The 21,626-nt window shown below is 44.0% G+C and overlaps 1 protein-coding gene across 3 annotated transcripts in view; it reads left to right on the forward strand.

Annotated features, from left to right (window-relative positions):
- HPN (hepsin) overlaps positions 1 to 21,626 on the forward strand; it is a 45,598-nt gene that overhangs the window by 11,949 nt on the left and 12,023 nt on the right. For 2 of the 3 annotated variants that reach the window (XR_012236264.1, XM_073601579.1), the window contains exons 2-9: positions 8,755 to 8,828; positions 11,651 to 11,720; positions 14,141 to 14,239; positions 14,924 to 14,965; positions 15,473 to 15,602; positions 16,758 to 16,880; positions 17,164 to 17,204; positions 21,083 to 21,248. Coding sequence is in view for 2 of the 3 variants with exons in the window: in XM_073601579.1 (XP_073457680.1) it covers positions 11,681 to 11,720; positions 14,141 to 14,239; positions 14,924 to 14,965; positions 15,473 to 15,602; positions 16,758 to 16,880; positions 17,164 to 17,204; positions 21,083 to 21,248 (641 nt within the window). In the remaining variant the exon portion in view is untranslated. Of the gene's footprint in view, positions 1 to 6,462; positions 6,589 to 8,754; positions 8,829 to 11,650; positions 11,721 to 14,140; positions 14,240 to 14,923; positions 14,966 to 15,472; positions 15,603 to 16,757; positions 16,881 to 17,163; positions 17,205 to 21,082; positions 21,249 to 21,626 lie in introns of those variants that run through there. The other variant, XM_073601580.1, reaches the window with a different exon arrangement.

A 21,626-nucleotide genomic window follows, 5' to 3' on the forward strand; every position in this document is an offset into this window, starting at 1 on the left:
AGTGCCCATCAGTGCAGCCTCATCAGTGTCCATCAATGCAGCCTCATCAATATATTACCTGATTTTTTTTAGTAAAATATAAAAGATGAGGTTGCACCGAGTAAACAGATACCAAACATGTCAAAATCTAAAATTGTGTTGGTCTGTGAAATGGTGACAAACTTCAGTACTGTATATTTTTCATAGATGATGCTTTTAAAAGCTCTTACAGGTCATCAGTTTAAAGTTAACGGTGAATAATGGGCCTGAGATTATCGGTCGTACTCCGGAGTGTGTGGCTATATGTAAAATTTGTATCTCAATCAATGTTTTTGCACGTAGACGCCTCTGACGTGTGCATTTACATTTATACGTTTGTGTATGTCGGGGGGGGGGGAGGTGTTTGTAGTCCTGTCGTATCATTTATGGCTCAAGTTATATACACATATCAGTGTTTGGGTATATTTTACCAATGTTAACCACTTGCCTGCCGGGTACTTTCACCCCTTCCTACCCAGGACAATTTTCTGCTTTTAGCGCTTATCGTACTTTGAATGACAATTTATGCAGCACTGAACCTATATGAAAATCTTTATCATTTTTTTTTTAAACAGATAGAGCTTTCTTTTGGTGGTATTAAATCACCACTGGGGTTTTTTTTTTATTTTTTGCTAAAATTTTGAAAAAAAACCCTTTATCTTAATTTCTCTTATAAAATTTAGCAAATATGTAATTTTTCTTCTTCACTGATGGGCGCTGATAAAGCTTCACTGATGGGCACTGAGAAGGCTGCACTGACAAGGCTGCACTAATGGACACTGATGAGGCTGCACTGATAAGGCTGCACTGATGGGCACTGATTGGCTGCACTGATGGACACTGACAAGGCTGCACTAATGAGGCTGCACTGATGGGCACTGACAAGGCTGCACTGACAAGGTTGCACTGATGGACACTGATGAGGCTGCACTGATGGGCAGTGATGAGGCTGCACTAATGGGCACTGATAAGGTTGCACTGATGGTCTCTAATGAGGCGACACTGATGGGCACTAATGAGGCGACACTGATGGGCACTAATGAGGCTGCACTGATGGACACTGATGAGGCTGCACTGATGGGCACTGATAAGGCTGCACTGATGGGCACTGATTGGCTGCACTGATGGACACTGACAAGGCTGCACTGATGGACACTGACAAGGCTGCACAGACAAGGCTGCACTGATGGGCACTGATGAGGCTGCACTGATGGGCACTGATGAGGCTGCGCTGATAAGGCTGCACTGATGGGCACTGATAAGGTTGCACTGATGGGGCTGCACTGATGGTCTCTAATGAGGCGACACTGATGGGCACTAATGAGGCGACACTGATGGGCACTAATGAGGCTGCACTGATGGACACTGATGAGGCTGCACTGATGGGCACTGATAAAGCTGCACTGATGGGCATTAATAAGGCTGCACTGATGGGGCTGCACTGATGCCTCTAATGAGGCGACACTGATGGGCACTAATGAGGAGACACTGATGGGCACTAATGAGGTGACAATGATGGGCACTAATGAGGCGACACTGATGGGCACTGATGAGGCTGCACTGATATGTGGCACTGATATGCTGCACTGATGGACAATGATTGGCACTGATGCGGCTGCACTGATAATCAATGTAAATGTGCCCTGTCGCAGGAAAGCCAGTTATCGGTTTTCCTTTCCTTAGACCAGGGGTAGGCAACCTGGGGCCCTCCAGCTGTTGCAGTACTACAAGTCCCATCATGCCTCTGGGAGTAATTGTAACTGACAGCCTTGCAATGCCTTATGGGAAATGTAGTTTCACAACAGCTTGAGGGGCCCAGGTTGCCTACCCTCTGCCTTACACAGTGACAGCGCTGAAGAAAGGAAACACTGATAACTGGCATTTGTTTACATGTGATCAGCTGTGATTGGACACAGCTGATCACATGGTAAAGGGCCGCTGTGGTTGGCCCTTCACCTCGATCTGTGATCAGCTGTGTCTGAGCGGGGGGACGTAAAAAAAACACCCTCCTAGAAATGTGCAACCGCGCTGTAGCCGTCATTCGGCTATAACGCGGTTGCCAAGAAGTTAAATATTTATTCTCATTAGGTCCCAATTTTAGTCAGAATGTATTATTATTATTATTAGTATTCTTCTTATTATTATTAGTATCATCTGTATTATTTTTTACCCAACTGATGAACTGAAATGGTATGACCCTATGGAGGACATATTGTACTGATATCGGATTGATATGGAGATGTCCTTATGGTTTGAATTAACTTTGTATCTGGACCTCTTTCAGTGGTGTGGCTCTATAATTTTATATTTTTGTTACATTATTATCATTATTTAGGGCTTAAAAATGATGTATGGGATTTTTTTTTTCAGAATCATACTTACCTAGGTGGATGCTGAATCTGTCCCCCGTCAGCTCCAACACTGAGAACCGAGCGATCTAACACCGCTGATCGCTCGCTTCTTAGAGCTCCCTGAGCAGAGAGCCGGTGACTGTCAGTCACCGACTCTCTGCTTTACCTCCTCCTCGCTCACTGGAGCCCTGGGCTGTGGAGGGGGCAGGAGCAGCCGGTTCAGGCTCTCAGCGGCTCGCTAGGAGGTTGAGCCAGGTATGTAGGCGGGTCCCGACTGTATTGTCACGTTCTTGCCCAAACCTGGGCTCTGTGACAGAGTATCAGATACTTCAGGGGGAAAAAGACTCTCCTTTCTTTAGGGCTTTGAGCAGTTGATGTTAATAAAATCAAGACAGATTGCACTAAGGCAGCGGCCACCAACCTCACCGGCACTAGGGACCGGCTTTGCAAAAGACAACCCCTCCATGGACCAGGGGTGGGATGGGGGTTTTGTTCACAGCCTGTCAACTGGAGAGGGGGGGGGGAGGAGGTGCAGCCTGTCACCTGAAGTCAGTGGTGTACAGGGCTCACCAGTGCTCTGTGACAATCCTGTCTCCGGCCTGGCTCTCCTCCCTCCCCTTCTCCTCCTTCCTCTCTGTAGCTTATTGGCTGAGTGACATGACCACAGAAAGGGAAGGGAGAAGGGGAGCAGATGCCCTCTGGTGGTAGGAGGGTGGCAGTGCAGATTGCGCAGGCTCGTTCTTCCCTCTGCGCGGCTCAGTCCCCAATATGACACTGGTCCATGGCCCGGGGGTTGGGGACCTCTGAACTAGGGCACTTGTGAAGGCTTGATGAAGACTACCATCTTTGTAAAGGCAGCCGGCTGAGTCAGGAGACGCTAGTCTTCATCAAACCATCACAGGTCCCTTAGTGCATTCGGTCCAGAATTTATTAATATTGACTGCAGAAGCCCTAAAAAGTAGGGAGGCCTTTCCCCCAAAACACATTGACTGTATTTGACACCCTTAACCAATAATTGTTTCAAAAAGTCCTTCAAATGAGATGACCTTTTGTACCAAGTTCTCCTCCGTACTCGTCCATCATCCAGGACCTTGGTTCAGATCTTGGACGCCGCGATCCGCCTTCTTCCATCACACCGGCATGCAACGATTACAATATCGAATGATGGCTCTTCATTTCCTCCCATCCAGCTGGGCGACGGGCACCGCTTCCCTCCCCGCTGTGCAGCCTCTCCCCCCCTGAAACCCGAGCGCCCGTCCTAATCCCCCCCGTCCTAATTAATCCCATTGTACGCTCCTATTAATGAAATGCAGGCAGGTATCTTTAATCTCTTCTCCTTGAAAGACATCCCGCCCCGGACAATAACGCATTGTTGGGCGGCTGAGAAGGAGTCACCAAAGCTTCAGCCATTTCTATTATTTATTAACTCTGAGAGAGAGAGAGAAAAACTTTAGGAGGACTTCACTGGAGACAACGCAGGGAAGAGCTTCACAAAATGCGTTCAGTGGATGTAAACCCCAACATTGGTCTTCTATTTGCCACCTTTTGGTTAAATATATAATTGGAGGTGTTTAATTATATCTGTTGATTAGGGTTTAGCGAACAGTTCGAGCCGAGCAAAAGATTCAGCCAATCATCGCCTGTTTGCCCCGTTCGGTGAACACCCGAATTTGCAGGGCGCTCAGTTCTCCCCGCATTGCACTGCGTGCGGCATAGTGCATAGCTGGTTGTTAAGGAGCAGGCTGGAAGCCGCCTAAAGCATCCTTAACAATGGATGAGCCATCAGCTGTCAACGGGCTTCCCCGCTGACAGCTGAATGAAAAATAAAACATTGCTGGCAATAGAAAAAAGTGAAAAAAGCTTCCTGGGGTCCCCTTTTGGGTCTGGTGCCCCCCCCCCCAATCCGTACCAAACCCTTATCTGAGCATGCAGCACGGCAGGTGAGGAAAGGGGAGGGGGGGGACGGGAGAGGGCCCCCCCTCCTGAACCATACCAGGCCACATGCTCTCAACATTGGGGGGTGCTTTGGGGCACGGGGGGGGGGCTCTGCCCCTCCACCCCAAACCACCTTGTCCCTATGTTGATGGGGACAAGGTCCTCTTCCTGACAACCCTGGGCGGTGGTTGTGGGGGGTCTGCAGGCAGGGGGCTTATCGGAATCTGGAAGCCCCCTTTAACAAGGGGGCCACCAGATCCCGGCCCCCTCCCTATGTGAATGAGTAGGGGTACATTGTACCCCTACTAATTGTTAAAGGGGGCTTCCAGATTTCAATAAGCCCCCCATCCGCAGACCATTACAACCACTTTTTTATCCTTTTTTTGTAAATTAGGATTAGGGTTAGAATTAGGATTAGGGGTTAATATTAGGGTTAGAGGTTAGAATTTGAGATAGGATTAGAGTTAAGGGTCAGGCTATTTTATTTTTTTTATTTCTCTATTTTTATTAATAATTACTTATTTTTAATTTACTATTAGTATTATAATTATATTTATTATGTATTTATTTATGATTATTATTATTATTTATATATGTATTTTATTTGTTTTGTTTTTTATTTATTACTTTTGTTTGTTTGTTATATGTTTGATTTAGGCAACTTATAGTGGAGATGGGAATCATTTACTTATTTATTTTTATTATTTTTTATTTTTTTATTTATAATTATTGTAATTTATTGATTTTTTTTTGTTTTTTTAATTTATTTCATTATTATTACTATTCTTTATTTTTATTAAATTATTGCATTTGAGCAGAAAAATAGTTAAAACATGCAACAAAATGCACTAAAACGCTCAAAAACATGCAAATCAAGCTTTTATTTTTGTTATTATTTGTTTATTATTTATTCTATTTATTATATATTAATTCATTTATGATTTTTTTTTATTTATTTATGTATTTTATTTGCAATTTTTTAATTGATTTATTAAGTATTATTATCTTTTTTTATTTTTATTAAATTATGGCATTTGGCAGAAAAACATTCAAAACCATGCTACAAAATGCACTAAAACTCCTCAAAAACACGCAAATCAAGCTTTTATTTTTGTTATTCTTTATTCATTATTTATTCTGTATTAATTAATTTATGGGGTTTTTTTTGTGTTTATTTATGTATTTTATTTGCATTTTTTTTTAATTAATTTATTAAGTATTATTATGTTTTTTCATTTTTATTTAATTATTGAATTTGAGCAGAAAAACATTCAAAAAACTCTACAAAATGCACTAAAACTCCTCAAAAACACGCAAATCAAGCTTTTATTTTTGTTATTATTTATTTATTCTATTCTATTTGATATGTAGTAATTAATTGATGATTTTTATTATTTATTTATGTATTTTATTTGCATTTTTTTTATTGATTTATTAAGCATTATTATCTGTTTTCATTTTTATTTAGATATTGCATTTGAGCAGAAAAACATTCAAAAACACGCTACGAAATGCACTAAAATGATCAAAAAAACACAAATCAAGCTTTTATTTTGTTATTTTTTATTTATTTATTATTTATTCTATTTATTATGTATTAATTAATTTATGATTTTTTAATTTATTTATTCATTTTATTTGCAATTTTTTTTATTGATTTATTAAGCATTATTATCTTTTTTCATTTTTATTTAATTATTGCATTTGAGAAGAAAAACATTCAAAAAATGCTCCAGAACATTTTTGAGCTTCAGACATTTGGCTTCAGGCGACTTGTAGCGGAGATGTGAACCATCTCCATAAAGAACAATAGTTGTTTTTTTTTTCTCCTCCAGCGTTTTGGAGATTCAATCTACAAAACGCTGAGGTATGAATGAGGCCCAAAAGGGAGCAGTGAAAGGTAATAATGTTTCAGTATAAACAAATACATTTTTTTGTTACAAATTGTTACAAATTCTATTCCATGTTGACAAATAAATATTGTCTTGCTTACAAACACCTCCCCCTGAGCAGGCGGCTAAGGCCGGCCGAATCTATAGAGGGTTCTTCTGTATTTTGTCTGATATCAGGTGACCAGGAAGCCCCCCCCCCCCCTTTGGTGAAGGGGGATGGGTTGAAGGTGTTGTCAGGTGTGCGCTGGTTCTCTCCTCCCCTGCTGCCGTCCTGCCTCTCATCACTCTCCCCACAACCACCCCTCCCGTATCTTCTCATTCCTTCCCCACCTCATCCCCTCAGGACTTCCAGCGACTTGTGTTTCTCTTCCATGCAATCGCCTTCCTTGCAGGTTCCCGCAGGCATCTTTCCCTTCAAACTTTTTTTTCTTCATTCTCTCTTTTTCTCACAAGTTGTCTTCACCTCTCGGCCCCTCTGTCCTCTCTTCTGTAGACAATGCCGTCACCTCTCCGTCCCTCTGTCCTCTCTTCTGTAGACAATGCCGTAACCTCTCCGTCCCTCTGTCCCCTCTTCTGTAGACAATTCCGTCACCTCTCGGCCCCTCTGTCTCCTCTTCTGTAGACAATGCCATCACCTCTCGGCCCCTCTGTCTCCTCTTCTGTAGACAATGCTGTCACCTTTCCGTCCCTCTGTCCTCTCTTCTGTAGACAATGCCATCACCTCTCGGCCCCTCTGTCCTCTCTTCTGTAGACAATTTCATCACCTCTCAGCCCCTCTTCTGAAGACAATGCTGTCACCTCTCGGCCCCTCTGTCCTCTCTTCTGTAGACAATGCTGTCACCTCTCGGCCCCTCTGTCCTCTCTTCTGTAGACAATGCTGTCACCTCTCGGCCCCTCTGTCTCCTCTTCTGTAGACAATGCCATCACCTCTCGGCCCCTCTGTCTCCTCTTCTGTAGACAATGCTGTCACCTTTCGGCCCCTCTTCTGTAGACAACCCTGTCACCTCTCTGTCCCTCTGTCCTCTCTTCTGTAGACAACCCTGTCACCTCTCTGTCCCTCTGTCCTCTCTTCTGTAGACAACGCTGTCACCTCTTGGCCCCTCTGTCCCCTCTTCTGTAGGCAATGCTGTCACCTGTCAGCCCCTCTGTCCTCTTTTCTGTAGACAATGCTGTCACCTCTCAGCCCCTCTGTCCCCTCTTCTGTAGACAACCCTGTCACCTCTCAGCCCCTCTGTCCCCTCTTCTGTAGACAACCCTGTCACCTCTCTGTCCCTCTGTCCTCTCTTCTGTAGACAACGCTGTCACCTCTTGGCCCCTCTGTCCCCTCTTCTGTAGACAACCCTGTCACCTCTCAGCCCCTCTGTCCCCTCTTCTGTAGACAACCCTGTCACCTCTCTGTCCCTCTGTCCTCTCTTCTGTAGACAACGCTGTCACCTCTTGGCCCCTCTGTCCCCTCTTCTGTAGACAACCCTGTCACCTCTTGGCCCCTCTGTCCCCTCTTCTGTAGGCAATGCTGTCACCTCTCAGCCCCTCTTCTGTAGACAATGCTGTCACCTCTCGGCCCCTCTGTCTCCTCTTCTGTAGACAATGCTGTCACCTCTCAGCCCTTCTGTCCCCTTTTCTCAAGACAATGTTGTCACCTCTCAGCCCCTCTTCTGTAGACAATGCTGTCACCTATCAGCCCCTCTGTTCCCTCTTCTATAGACAATACTCTCACCTCTCAGGCCCTCTTCTGTAGACAATGCTGTCACCTCTCGGCCCCTCTTCTGTAGACAATGCTGTCACCTCTCGGCCCCTCTGTCCCCTCTTCTATAGACAATACTGTCACCTCTCGGCCCCTCTTCTGTAGACAATACTGTCACCTCTCGGCCCCTCTTCTGTAGACAATGCTGTCACCTCTTGGCCCCTCTGTCCCCTCTTCTGTAGACAACCCTGTCACCTCTCAGCCCCTCTGTCCCCTCTTCTGTAGGCAATGCTGTCACCTCTCAGCCCCTCTTCTGTACACAATGCTGTCACCTCTCGGCCCCTCTGTCCTCACTTCTGTAGAAAACGCTGTCACCTCCCAGCCCCTCTTCTGTAGACAATGCTGTCACCTCTCGGCCCCTCTGTCCTCACTTCTGTAGACAACGCTGTCACCTCTCAGCCACTCTTCTGCAGACAATGCTGTCACCTCTCGGCCCCTCTGTCTCCTCTTCTGTAGACAATGCTGTCACCTCTCAGCCCTTCTGTCCCCTTTTCTCAAGACAATGGTGTCACCTCTCTGCCCCTCTTCTGTAGACAATGCTGTCACCTCTTGGTCCCTCTGTCCCCTCTTCTGTAGACAATGCTGTCCCCTCTCGGCCCCTCTTCTGTAGACAATGCTGTCACCTCTCGGACCCTCTTCTGTAGACAATGCTGTCACCTCTCGGACCCTCTTCTGTAGACAACGCTGTCACCTCTCGGCCCCTCTGTCCCCTCTTCTATAGACAATACTGTCACTCTGCCAGCTGACTGTCTGTTGTCATCTCTCCTTATCAGTCCATCTCCTCATTCTCATGTCCGTCTGTCTCTGTTTTCAGTGGAATGGTCGCCGCAGACCCCCGGCCTCCTCGGCTGAGATTTGAGGGGGAGCAAGCAGCAGAGATCCAGTAAGGTAGGTGAGATTACAGGCCTGTTCACACCCTATGGAATGATCGTTCCCGCAGGCTGTAGAAAAGGCAATGTGCATGCAAAGACACGATGACTTTGCAGTGATATTCTGTTGCGGAGCATAGGGACCGTCTACTACCGACTTAAATTCCTTTATCCTGAAAAAACTGACAAACACATTACAAGTTGTCGCAGGAAAAGCCTGTTTTCATAATGTTTGTAGCGAAGAAGTTCGAGTCAGGAAAGTCGTAAGCTTTGCTCATTTTTCCCTTGCTTGAATAGTTGCATGTAGGTCTCTCTGATCTGTAGGCAATGAGGAATCCATAATCAAGAATCCAGGAAGTCAAGAATCCATGCAATCAAGAATCCAGGCAATCAGGAATCTTTGAAATCAAGAATCCATCTTATCAGGAATCCATACAATCAAGAATCTATGAAATCAAGAATCCATCTTATCAGGAATCCATACAATCAAGAATCTATGAAATCAAGAATCCATCTTATCAGGAATCCATACAATCAAGAATCTTTGAAATCAAGAATCCATCTTATCAGGAATCCATACAATCAAGAATCTATGAAATCAAGAATCCATGTGATCAGGAATCCATACAATCGAGAATCTATAAAATCAAGAATCCATGTGATCAGGAATCCATGCAATCAAGATTCTATGAAATCAAGAATCCAGGCAATCAAGAATCCAGGCAATTAGGAATCCAGGCAATCAAGAATCCAGACAATCAAGAATTCAGGCAATCAGCAATCCTGGCAATCGAGAATCCAGGCAATCAAGAATCCAGGCAATCAGGAGTCCAGGCAATCAGGAATCCAGGCAATCAGGAATCCAGGCAATCAGGAATCCAGGCAATCAAGAATCCAGGCAATCAAGAATCCAGGCAATCAGGAGTCCGGGCAATCAAGAATCCCTGCAATCAGGAATTCTTGCAATCAAGAATCCATGCAATCAAGAATCTGAGCAATCAGGAATCTATGAAATCAAGAATCCATGTGATCTGAAATCCATGTAGTCTAAAATCAAGGCAATCAAGAACCCACACAAACAAGATTTCAGGTGATCAGGAATCCATGTAATCAAGAACCCAGGCAATCAAGAACCCAGGCAATTAGGAATCCAGGCAATCAAGAATCTATGCAAACAAACTGTAGATGGAGTCAGCAATCTGGTAAAAGAAGAGGCACGAAATCCTTTATTGAAAGCTTCAGAGTTAAAAGTGATGCACAAAAAACGCTGACATATTTCTTTCCTCAAGGGGCCTTTGTCATACTTAGGACTAAGGCCACTTGAGGGCAGAAATGCGTCAGTGTTTTACATGTATCGTGGAACTTTTAACTCCAAAGTTTTCAATAAAGGATTTTGTGCTGTTCTTTTACTCCATCTGCAGTTTGATCGCATCCATTAGTGGCTTGTGGGGGCTGCAGTTGTGCACCGGTCATATGTTTATAAACTTGGTTCTGGATTGATGGGCAGGAGCACCTCACTTGCTGCTTTGCTTCAATTTAATAATAAAAAAATCTATGCAATAAAAATCCAGGCAATCAGGGATCCATACAATCAGGAATCCAGGCAATCAGGGATCCATACAATCAGGAATCCAGGCAATCAGGGATCCATACAATCAGGAATCCAGGCAATCAGGGATCCATACAATCAGGAATCCAGGCAATCAAGAATCAATGAAATCAGGAAACCAATCAGTTAGGATCCCATGCTATCAAGACTCCCGGCCTTTAGGAATCCATATAATCAAGAATCCATCTGGAATCTATGTAGTCAATAACCCAGGCAACCAGGAATCCATACAATCAAAAATCTGTGCAATGAGAAATCTAGAGCAGTGTTTCTCAGCTCCAGTCCTCAGGGCGCCCCAACAGGTCATGTTTTCAGGCTCTCCATTATTTTGTACAGGTGATTTGATCAGTTTCACTGCCTTAGTAATTACCACAGCCATTTCATCTGAGGGAAATCCTGAAAACAGGACCTGTTGGGGCGCCTTGAGGACTGGAGTTGAGAAACACTGATCTAGAGCAGGGTTCCTGAACTCCAGTCCTCAAGGCACCCCAACAGGTCATGTTTTCAGGATATCCCTCAGATGAAATGGCTGTGGTAATTACTAAGGCAGTGAAACTGATCAAATCACCTGTGCAAAGTAATGGAAGGCCTGAAAACATGACCTGTTGGGGCGCCTTGAGGACTGGAGTTGAAGAACACTGATCTAGAGTAACAGAAATCCATGCAATCAGGAATACATACAATCAGGAACCTTTGATCTGAGGCCTAGGCTGTACAGAGCACCTCATCTCCTGGCCATCTCCCGGTGGTTAGCTTTGCCATGTGTAATGTAATTGTTTAGCGCTAGCACCTCGGTGGCCAGGAGAAGCTCAGGTATTGGACAGTTAATTGTTGGGGGGTGGTGCTTGTCAGGAAAGGGGGCGAGGCTTAGTAGCGACTTGGAAAAAAAGTCATGGCACTGTGTACAGCCCCAGGCCTGGGGCTCAGGATCCTCTCCCATGCTCTTCCGAAGCCATTCTCGGTAAGTTTTTAGGAACAAAGCTCATTTATTAACCCCTAAAACGGGCAGAATGCTGGTGGTGATGGTCCCAGTTGCTTTGCAACCCAAAATGTACCCCGACCTGCTTGTAGAAAATTTCCGCTTACAGTGGATCGGTAGCCGTCCAGTTATCTGCTGTTTGTGATATTATGGCTTGCAGATGGTTAAGAAGAGGACATGCTGGGGGGGGGGGCAGACAAAGGATCTCTTATTGGGAGATAATTACCGATACTAACCCAGGTCTCTCTTCAAGGGTGTCCAGACCTCTCATTACATTCCTGGGATGGTACATGACCGGTCCTCAGACATGGTACAGAAAGACGGTGAGTTGCCCATCACTTTAATTAAAATAAACAGAATTCAAATCATATAAAAAGCATTCGGGTGAAACCTTCAGCCAACTACAGCGGCCGGCCGGGTGCGGATACGAGTCGGCTATGCATGCCATGCTGGAAGAGGTGGTATTGGCACTCATGCCACATTCAAATTGTGCAATGTGAGCTGAAACCACCGATTGTAGTCTCTATTGGAAGCTCAAAATGTCAAGGTGACAACATAGGAGCAAAATTAGGAGACAGGGACAGAGTGTTGTCACCCAATAACAGGAAGCACCTGAACAAGGAACCTTCACGGCGGGATCACCAGGGATTATTTTAGTGCAGAGATATGGAGTTAGCGGACCTCCAGCTGTTGCAAAACTACGAGTCCCATCATACCTCTGCCTCTCTGTGTCATGCTTTTGGCTGTCAGAGTCTTGCTATGCCTCATGGGACTTGTAGTTCTGCAACAGCTGGAGGTCCGCTGATTGCATATCCCTGTTTTAGTGAATATTGCAAATTAAAAAAAAAAAAAAACGATGAAAATAAATCTTGACAGCCAATCGATACTAAGTTTCTAGCGATGAAAAGATCAGATCAAACGGTGCAGCAATCTGACGGGAACCAGACTTAGTTCACTTTGCAAATCTGATCATTTTCTTGAAATTGTGAAAAGATTTAAAACCCTCAATAGCTGTGAATTAAATCCCATGCCATCGAGTTATCAATTAAAAGCTCTCTTTTTTTTTTTTTTTTTTTTTAATCTTATCTTCTATTATTTAATTGATGGCTGCTATGTAATGTGATTGGATTTTGAACTTGCACTAATGTTTTGGTCCAAGGTGTATGATGTGTTGTTTTGTCTGGTTTTGTTTGTTTGTTAAGAAAATAAATAAAAAGATTTATATAAAAAAATTTAAAAAAAAAAAGCTTCTGGAAAGCCTAAAAAAAAAATGATGTGTGTAGAATTGTGTAGAATGTTCTGTTGGGGTTCATTTATTAAAACTGGAGAGTGCAAAACCTGATGCAGCTCTGCATGGAAACCGATCAGCTTCTAACCTCGGCTGAGTGTTGACAATAAACCTGGAAGGTGATTGGTTTCTATTTTTTTTTCATAAATTTTGTGATTGGTTTCCTTGCAGAGCTGCACCACATTTTGCACTCTATGTATTTATTTTATATATATATATATATATATATATATATATATATATATATATATATATATATATATATATCAGGTTTTATTTACTTGATTTTATTAGATTTTTTTATTTATTATTAGATTTTATTTTATTTATTTATCCTTTTTTTTATTTTATTTATATATTTTTTTATTTATTGGGTTTTGTTTATTAGATTTTTAAAAATGTATTATTAGATTTTATTTTATTTATGTATCCTTATCCTTTTATTTATCCTTTTTTATTTTATTTATATGTATATTTGTATCTATTAGATTTTATTTATTAGATTTTTATTTATTTATTATTAGATTTTATTTTATTTATTTATCTTTATCCTTTTATTTATCCTTTTTTATTTTATATATATATATATATATATATATATATATATATATATATATATATAAAAAAAAAATATATATATATATATATATATATATATATATTTATGTATTAGGTTTTATTTATTAGATTTTATTTATTAGATTTTTTTAAAACTTATTATTAGATTTTATTTTATTTATTTATCTTTATCCTTTTATTTATCCTTTTTTATTTTATACATATATATATATATATATATATATATATATATATATATATATATATATATATATATATATATATATATATATTTATGTATTAGGTTTTATTTATTAGATTTTATTTATTAGATTTTTTTTAAATTTATTATTAGATTTTATTTTATTTATTTATCCTTATCTTTTTATTTATCCTTCTTTTTTTTGTTATTTATTTATAGAGATACAATGTATCCTTTCATTGTATTTGCCAATATATATATATATAAATATATATATATATATATATATATATATATATATATATATATATATATATATATATATATATATATATATATATATATATATATATATATATATATATATATATATATATATATATATTTATGTATTAAGTTTTATTTATTAGATTTTATTTATTAGATTTTTTTTTAATTTATTATTAGATTTTATTTAATTTATTTATCCTTTAATGTATCCTTTTTTTATTTTATTTATATATTTTTTTTTATTTATTAGATTTTATTTATTAGATTTTCTTTTTTTATTTATTATTAGATTTTATTTTATTTATTTATCCTTATCTTTTTATTTATCCTTCTTTTTTTTTTTATTTATTTATAGAGATACAATGTATCCTTTCATTGTATTTGCCAATTTTGATCATATTTCCTGTGCCTCCTTCTGCTGCTAGTGAGTAAAGGTTGTCACTGGACCCCGCTGAGGATTCTGGGAATGACGGTCTGCGTTTTCATCTCATTGGCTGGAATCGGAGTCACAATTTGGGCAGTAGGTAAGACGAAAGCCCGTTTTGTCTCTTTTGTTTTTATTTTTTTAATGTCACATTAAATATTTGTATATACAGTGTTTTTGTAACTATTTTAGGTTTAGGCTCCTTTCACGTGGGCGACCATAGGGGGGTAGTAAAAACATTGGTGCTTTTACTGCCTGCCTGACCACCCACCTTCAAGCAGGCATGGTGTGGCAATTTTTGGTACATGAACAGCTTCAATGGTGGTTACCGCCAAACTCTTCTATGCAAGTGAATAGGCCGTGCTGCAGCCGCGGGCAAATGCTTTTTTTTAATATATACTCTTTCTGATTTTTATTTTGGTAGGGCGGGATGTCGTATTGCTACACAATAACTAATTAGCATTGCTGCTTGCATACCATGCATGCTAGCTCCCTCTAGTGGCTAATCTTCAAATTTCAATATCCCATGTATTAAAAAAAAATATGGACAAAGCAAAACATGTAAAATTATGAAAGTCTTACAAATATAAGCTTTTCTGTTTGAGCTTTGGAGGGTGCAAATCTTTGGAACCCCCATTAGAGGGAGACAAAACAATGAAATATCACCATGATGAGGATGTGAACTTGTGATTGGGTTCTAATAAAACCATTTGCATGTCTAATGTCTGAGCTTTATTGTACCCTTCTTGGACTCCACCTCATCCTTTTTCTGTTTGTTTTACAGTGACGTATGTACTAAAGTACGAGACAACAAGCATCTACATAGGTAAGTCATCTTGGGGATCCCCGTTATAGAAATTTATTTTGCAATTTTTTTTTATACTCCAAATTTTTTACAATGATTCTGGAGAGTCCAGAAAGCGCAAAATGGTCACTAATTGTGTTTGGAAGGGAAGGGGAACACCCCGCCCCGCCAACCCCCCCCCCCCTTCACACAGCTCACAGTAACAAAGTTGAGGCTGTCAATCACAAGCTGCGTGCTGGAGCTCCCTCCCCTGTCACCTTGTTTTCTCTTGGTGTCAGGAAAACTTGTCAGAAGTGATTCATGCTGATAGAAGAGGAACGAGGCAGCAGACAGAAATGCCACTTAGTGCTCCGGACTGAGACAAGTACACACTATAGGGGGATAGGCTTTGTTCAGGTTTCATGTCTGAGGTTTGCAAACACTTTAAAAATTGAATCCAATTGAGGAGGACGATCTCTGATTGGACGGGACACACAAGGCGATGCATTGGATCCAGTATTCACCAGCCTTGCTTCTATGTTGTCTCAGTCCAGGTGAATTCTCCAGATCACCGGCTCACCGTATATGATGAGAAGGAAAAGACGTGGCGTTTGGTTTGCTCGTCCTTCGCCAATGAGGCAGTGGCCACACTGAGCTGCGAAGAGATGGGATTTATTAGGTAATGGACTCTTCTCCTCCCACTCTATGACTCTCCTCTCCTGAAATACTCTGCACTGCTGGAGGACTCTGCTCCTTCCTCTATAACTCTCCTCTCCTGAAATACTCTGCACTGCTGGAGGACTCCGCTCCTTCCTCTATAACTCTCCTCTCCTGAAATACTCTGCTGGAGGACTCCTCTCCTTCCTCTAAAACTCTCCTCTCCTGAAATACTCTGCACTGCTGGAGGACTCTGCTCCTTCCTCTATAACTCTCCTCTCCTGAAATACTCTGCACTGCTGGAGGACTCTGCTCCTTCCTCTATAACTCTCCTCTCCTGAAATACTCTGCTCTGCTGGAGGACTCTGCTCCTTCCTCTATAACTCTCCTCTCCTGAAATACTCTGCACTGCTGGATGACTCTGCTCCTTCCTCTATAACTCTCCTCTCCTGAAATACTCTTCACTGCTGGAGGACTCCTCTCCTTCCTCTATAACTCTCCTGAAATACTCTTCACTGCTGGAGGACTCCTCTCCTTCCTCTATAACTCTCCTGAAATACTCTTCACTGCTGCAGGACTCCTCTCCTTCCTCTATAACTCTCCTGAAATACTCTTCACTGCTGGAGGACTCCTCTCCTTCCTCTATAACTCTCCTGAAATACTCTTCACTGCTGGAGGACTCCTCTCCTTCCTCTATAACTCTCCTCTCCTGAAATACTCTGCTCTGCTGGAGGACTCTGCTCCTTCCTCTATAACTCTCCTCTCCTGAAATACTCTGCACTGCTGGAGGACTCTGCTCCTTCCTCTATAACTCTCCTCTCCTGAAATACTCTTCACTGCTGGAGGACTCCTCTCCTTCCTCTATAACTCTCCTGAAATACTCTTCACTGCTGGAGGACTCCTCTCCTTCCTCTATAACTCTCCTGAAATACTCTTCACTGCTGGAGGACTCCTCTCCTTCCTCTATAACTCTCCTGTAATACTCTTCACTGCTGGAGGACTCCTCTCCTTCCTCTATAACTCTCCTGAAATACTCTTCACTGCTGGAGGACTCCTCTCCTTCCTCTATAACTCTCCTCTCCTGAAATACTCTGCACTGCTGGAGGACTCCTCTCCTTCCTCTATAACTCTCAGTTGGTGTCATAGAATCCTTCATCCTTCTGTCTTGTCTTATAAGGTCTATGAGTTATCAGGAGCTTGGAGTGGAGACGGCGGGAGCCAATGACACGTCAGGATATTTTTGTGTCCAGGAACCGCAGCTGACCGGCGCCAAGAGACTTCTGGAGGTCCTCACAGTGTGGTGAGTCTCGGATGGTCACTTCAAGACAAAAATACAAACCCTGATATAAAGTAGATAAATGACATACGGGTGCGTCACCTTAACACCTCACCGGTCCAGGAAGGGGGAATCTTGTTCTAGCTTAGTACAGAACTGAAAGAGAATTCCAGTCCGAGGGAATGTCTCCGAAACTCCTCTCTGCTTCAGAAGAGCTTCAGACCAACCACAAGAACACCAATACAAAGTATACAAAGTATACTCCTCACCATTGTCACTGACTCCTTTCTTCTCCTTTCCTCCCCAGCGACTGTCCAAGCGGGAGATTCCTCTCCGTCCAGTGTCAAGGTAACAAAGAGATTTGGGTCCCGCTCATCTCCCATTACATTCCCTTTCTTTCCTTCTCTCCTCCCCTCTGCCTTTCTTCTCTTCACCCTCTTTTATCCACTCCACCTCCTCTCTTCTCCTCTCCTTCCCTTTCCCTGCATCTCTTCACCTCACCTCTCCTTTTCTCTCCTCCCCACTCCAACTCTTCTCCCATCCTCTCCTCATTACTCCACCTCCTCTCCTTCCCCTTCTCTCCACTGCATCTCTTTACCTCACCTCTCCTCTTCTCTCCTCCCCACTCCAACTCCTCTCCCATCCTCTCCTCTCCTCATTGCTCCACTTCCTCTCCTCTCCTTCCCCTTCTCCCCACTGCATCTCTTCACCTCACCTCTCCTCTTCTCTCCTGCCCACTCCAACTCCTTTCCCATCCTTTCCTCTCCTCATTACTCCACCTCCTCTACGCTCCTTCCCCTTCTCTCCACTGCATCTCTTCACCTCACCTCTCCTCTTCTCTCCTCCCCACTCCAACTCCTCTCCCGTCCTCTCCTCATTACTCCACCTCCTCTCCTTCCTCTTCTCTCCACTGCATCTCTTCACCTCACCTTCCCTCTTCTCTCCTCTTCACTCCAACTCCTCTCCCATCCTCTCCTCTCCTCATTACTCCACCTCCTCTCCTCTCCTTCCCCTTTTCTCCACTGCATCTCGTCACCTCAGCTCCCCTCCTCTCCACTCCATCACCTCAATGTAACTCTTCTTTCATTCCTTTCCTCTTCTGTCCTCTCTTCTCCTCTCCTCCTCCTCTCCACTGCATCTCTTAACCTCACCTCTCCTCTTCGCTCCACCTTTTTCTCCCCTCTCCAGTCCACCTCCACTCCCCTCTTCTCCTCCCCACTTCACCTCAACATAACTCTCTTTTTTCATTCCTCTCTTCTTCTGTCCTCTCTTCTCCTCTCCTCCTCCTCTACACTGCATCTTTTAACCTCACCTCTCCTCTTCGCTCTACCTTCTCTCCCCTACTCCCCTCCCCACTCCACCTCCTCTCCCTCCCCCCCATTCTACCTCCTCACCTCTGCTCTCCATCCCTCCACTCTCCTCTGTTCTCCAACATTTCCTTTCTTTTACTATATTGCCCCTTCATTTCACTGTACCTCCTTACCTCACCTCTTCACTCCACCTTCTCTCCCCTCCATGCCACCTCCTCGCCTCTCCTCTTTTCTTCATCCCTCTTCTTTCCTCTGCTCATGTCTCCTCTCCCCTGTTCTCCTTTCCTCTGCTCACCTCTCCTCTCCCCTGTTCTCCAAAACCATCCCTTTCCTCTCTCCTCCTCTACTCCCCTTTCTTTCCACTGCAACTCCTTACCCTACCTCTGCTCTTCTCTTCACTCAACCCCCTCAACTTCCTTCTCCATCCCTCTCCTTTCCTCTCTTCTCCAACATCTTCCATTTCCTTTCTTCTTCTCTATTGGCCCTTTTTTCTACTGTACCTCCTCACCTCTCCTCTTCACACCACCTCCTCTCTCCTCCATGCCATCTCCTCTCCTTTCCTCTTTCTTCATCCCTCTCCTTTCCTCTATTCTCCTCTCCTCCTTCTCCTTTCCACTTCATCTCCTCTTTCCACCTTTTTTTCACTCTCCCTTGCCTGTCTTTTCCTTTCTTCATTTCTTCTTTGCAACTTCTATCCTGGGCTCCATTCACACTCCAAAGCCAGGCAACTTTGGTGCAACTTGGATGTGACTTGTTGTCGCTCTGCAAACTTACACCAGTGTTACACTGTAGAAACATTCAGGTACGACTTTCATGCAACTTTTGAGGGTTAACATTGAAGTCTATGGCCCTCAATTTGTGTGGAAGTTGGACCAAAGTATTGTATGAATTACTTTGAAGTCGCTGTGACTTTAAGTCTCACAGATATGAATGGCTATCATTTGAAAACATCCAAAGTCACATGACAAGGCGCACAAGTGTGAATGGGGTGTAAACTTTCCTTTACATCCTCTGTTCTCCCTTCTTTCATCCTAGTTTTCTCTTCTCTAACTTCGGACCGTCCTTTTCTTTTCTCCACTCCAACAGCTCTCCTCCTTTTTTGCTCTCTTCTCCTGTCTTTTCTTCTTATTTTCTCTTATCCCCCTCCCCCCTTCTCAGATTCTTCACCTTTCCTGTCAATTCTTCTTTCATTTTGCTCTTCCTTCTTGCTTCCTCTTTTCCTTTCCAACTCTTCTCTTCCCTACTCCTCTCCTCCCCTCTCTAGCTGTTGCCCTGGCTGCTCCAATTGCTGATCTGTACTTTCACTCCTCTCCTCACTTCTCTCCCCTGCTCTCTTCACTAACTTTTCCCCTCTCTTTTCTGCTTTAACTCCACTTTCTTGTTTTCCTTTTTCCTCTCCAACAATTCTGCTCTCCGCACCCCTCCCCCCTCCTTCCTTATCCAATTGTTTATCTTTGGTCTAAGTCACCTACTTTCTTCTCTTACTCCTCTCCTCTTTTCTCTAGCTCTTTTTTCCTTTTTACCTCTCCTCCCCTCTCCTCTCCTTTTCCCTCAGCTCTTCCCTCTCCCCTCCCCTCTCCTCTCCCCTCACCTCTCCCCTCCCCTCTCCTCTCCTCTCTCCTTCCCTCCCCCCCTCTCCTCCTCTCTCTCCACCACCCATCCTCTCCTCTCCCCTCTCTTCTCTTTATTATTACTATTATTATACACAATTTATATATCTATTTTTATATATTTTTTATTATATATTTATATCATCTCCTCTCCCCCCTCCCCTCTCCCCCTCCCCTCTCCTTTCCTCTCCTCCCCTCTTCCCTTTCCTCTCCTCCCCTCTTCCCTTCCCTCGCCCCCCCTCTTCCCTTTCCTCTCCTCCCCTCTCCTCCCCTCCCCTCTTCCCTTTCCTCTCCGCCCCTCTTCCTTTCCCTCTCCTCCCCTCCCCTCTTCCCTTTCCTCTCCTCCCCTCCCCTCTTCCCTTCCCTCTCCTCCTCTCTTCCCTTCCCTCTCCTCCTCTCTTCCCTTCCCTCTCCTCCCCTCTTCCCTTTCCTCTCCTCCTCTATTCCCTTCCCTCTCCTCCTCTCCCCTCTTCCCTTCCCTTTCCTCTCCTCTCCCCTCTTCCCTTCCCTCTCCTCCCCTCTTCCCTTCTCTCCCCTCCCCTCTTCCCTTTCCTCTCCTCCCCTCTTCCCTTCCCTCTCCTCCCCTCTTCCCTTCCCTCTCCTCCCCTCTTCCCTTTCCTCTCCTCCCCTCTTCTCTTTCCTCTTCTCCCCTCTTCCCTTTCCTCTCCTCCCCTCTTCCCTTCCCTCCCCCCCCTCTTCTCTTTCCTCTGCTCCCCTCTCCTCCCCTCACCTCTTCCCTTCCCTCTCCTCCTCTCTTCCCTTCCCTCTCCTCCCCTCTTCCCTTTCCTCTCCTCCTCTATTCCCTTCCCCTTCCTCCTCTCCCCTCTTCCCTTCCCTTTCCTCTCCTCTCCCCTCTTCCCTTCCCTCTCCTCCCCTCTTCCCTTTCCTCTCCTCCCCTCTTCCCTCCCCTCTCCTCCCCTCTTCCCTTCCCTCTCCTCCCCTCTTCCCTTCCCTTCCCTCCCCTCTTCCCTTTCCTCTCCTCCCCTCCCCTCCCCTCTTCCCTTCCCTCTCCTCCCCTCTTCCCTTCCCTCTCCTCCCCTCTTCCCTTCCCTCTCCTCCCCTCTTCCCTTTCCTCTCCACCCCTCTTCCCTTCCCTCTCCTCCCCTCCTCCCTTCCCTCTCCTCCCCTCCCCTCTTCCCTTCCCTCTCCTCCCCTCTTCCTTTTCCTCTCCTCCCCTCCCCTCCACTCTTCCCTTTCCTCTCCTCCCCTCTTCCCTTCCCTCTCCAACTCCTCTCCTTCTTTTCTTTGTCTCCATTTCTTCTTTGATCCAATCCTCATTTTTTTTTTTTTTATCATGTGTCTTCAGACTGCGGTCGCAGGAAGATGGCGGTGGACAGAATTGTGGGCGGACAGAACGCCGCTCTGGGTCGCTGGCCATGGCAGGTCAGCTTACGTTACGATGGAGCCCATTTGTGCGGGGGCTCCTTGATCTCCAGTGAGTGGGTCCTCACGGCTGCGCATTGTTTCCCTGAGTGAGTATTCGGTGTGAAAGGCCCAACAATGCCGGGATAATGGAGGGATAATGGAGGGATAATGGAGGGACAATGGAGGGATAATGGAGGGACAATGGAGGGATAATGGTGGGACAATGGAGGGATAATGGAGGGACAATGGAGGGATAATGGAGGGACAATGGAGGGATAATGGAGGGACAATGGAGGGATAATGGAGGGACAATGGAGGGATAATGGTGGGACAATGGAGGGATAATGGAGGGACAATGGAGGGATAATGGAGGGACAATGGAGGGATAATGGAGGGACAATGGAGGGATAATGGTGGGACAATGGAGGGATAATGGAGGGATAATGGAGGGACTGTCCAATGCGACCCAAATATCACTTCAAGTG

The sequence above is a fragment of the Aquarana catesbeiana genome, linkage group LG10, assembly GCF_042186555.1.
Source record: "Aquarana catesbeiana isolate 2022-GZ linkage group LG10, ASM4218655v1, whole genome shotgun sequence".
Classification (NCBI taxonomy): Eukaryota; Metazoa; Chordata; class Amphibia; order Anura; family Ranidae; genus Aquarana; species Aquarana catesbeiana.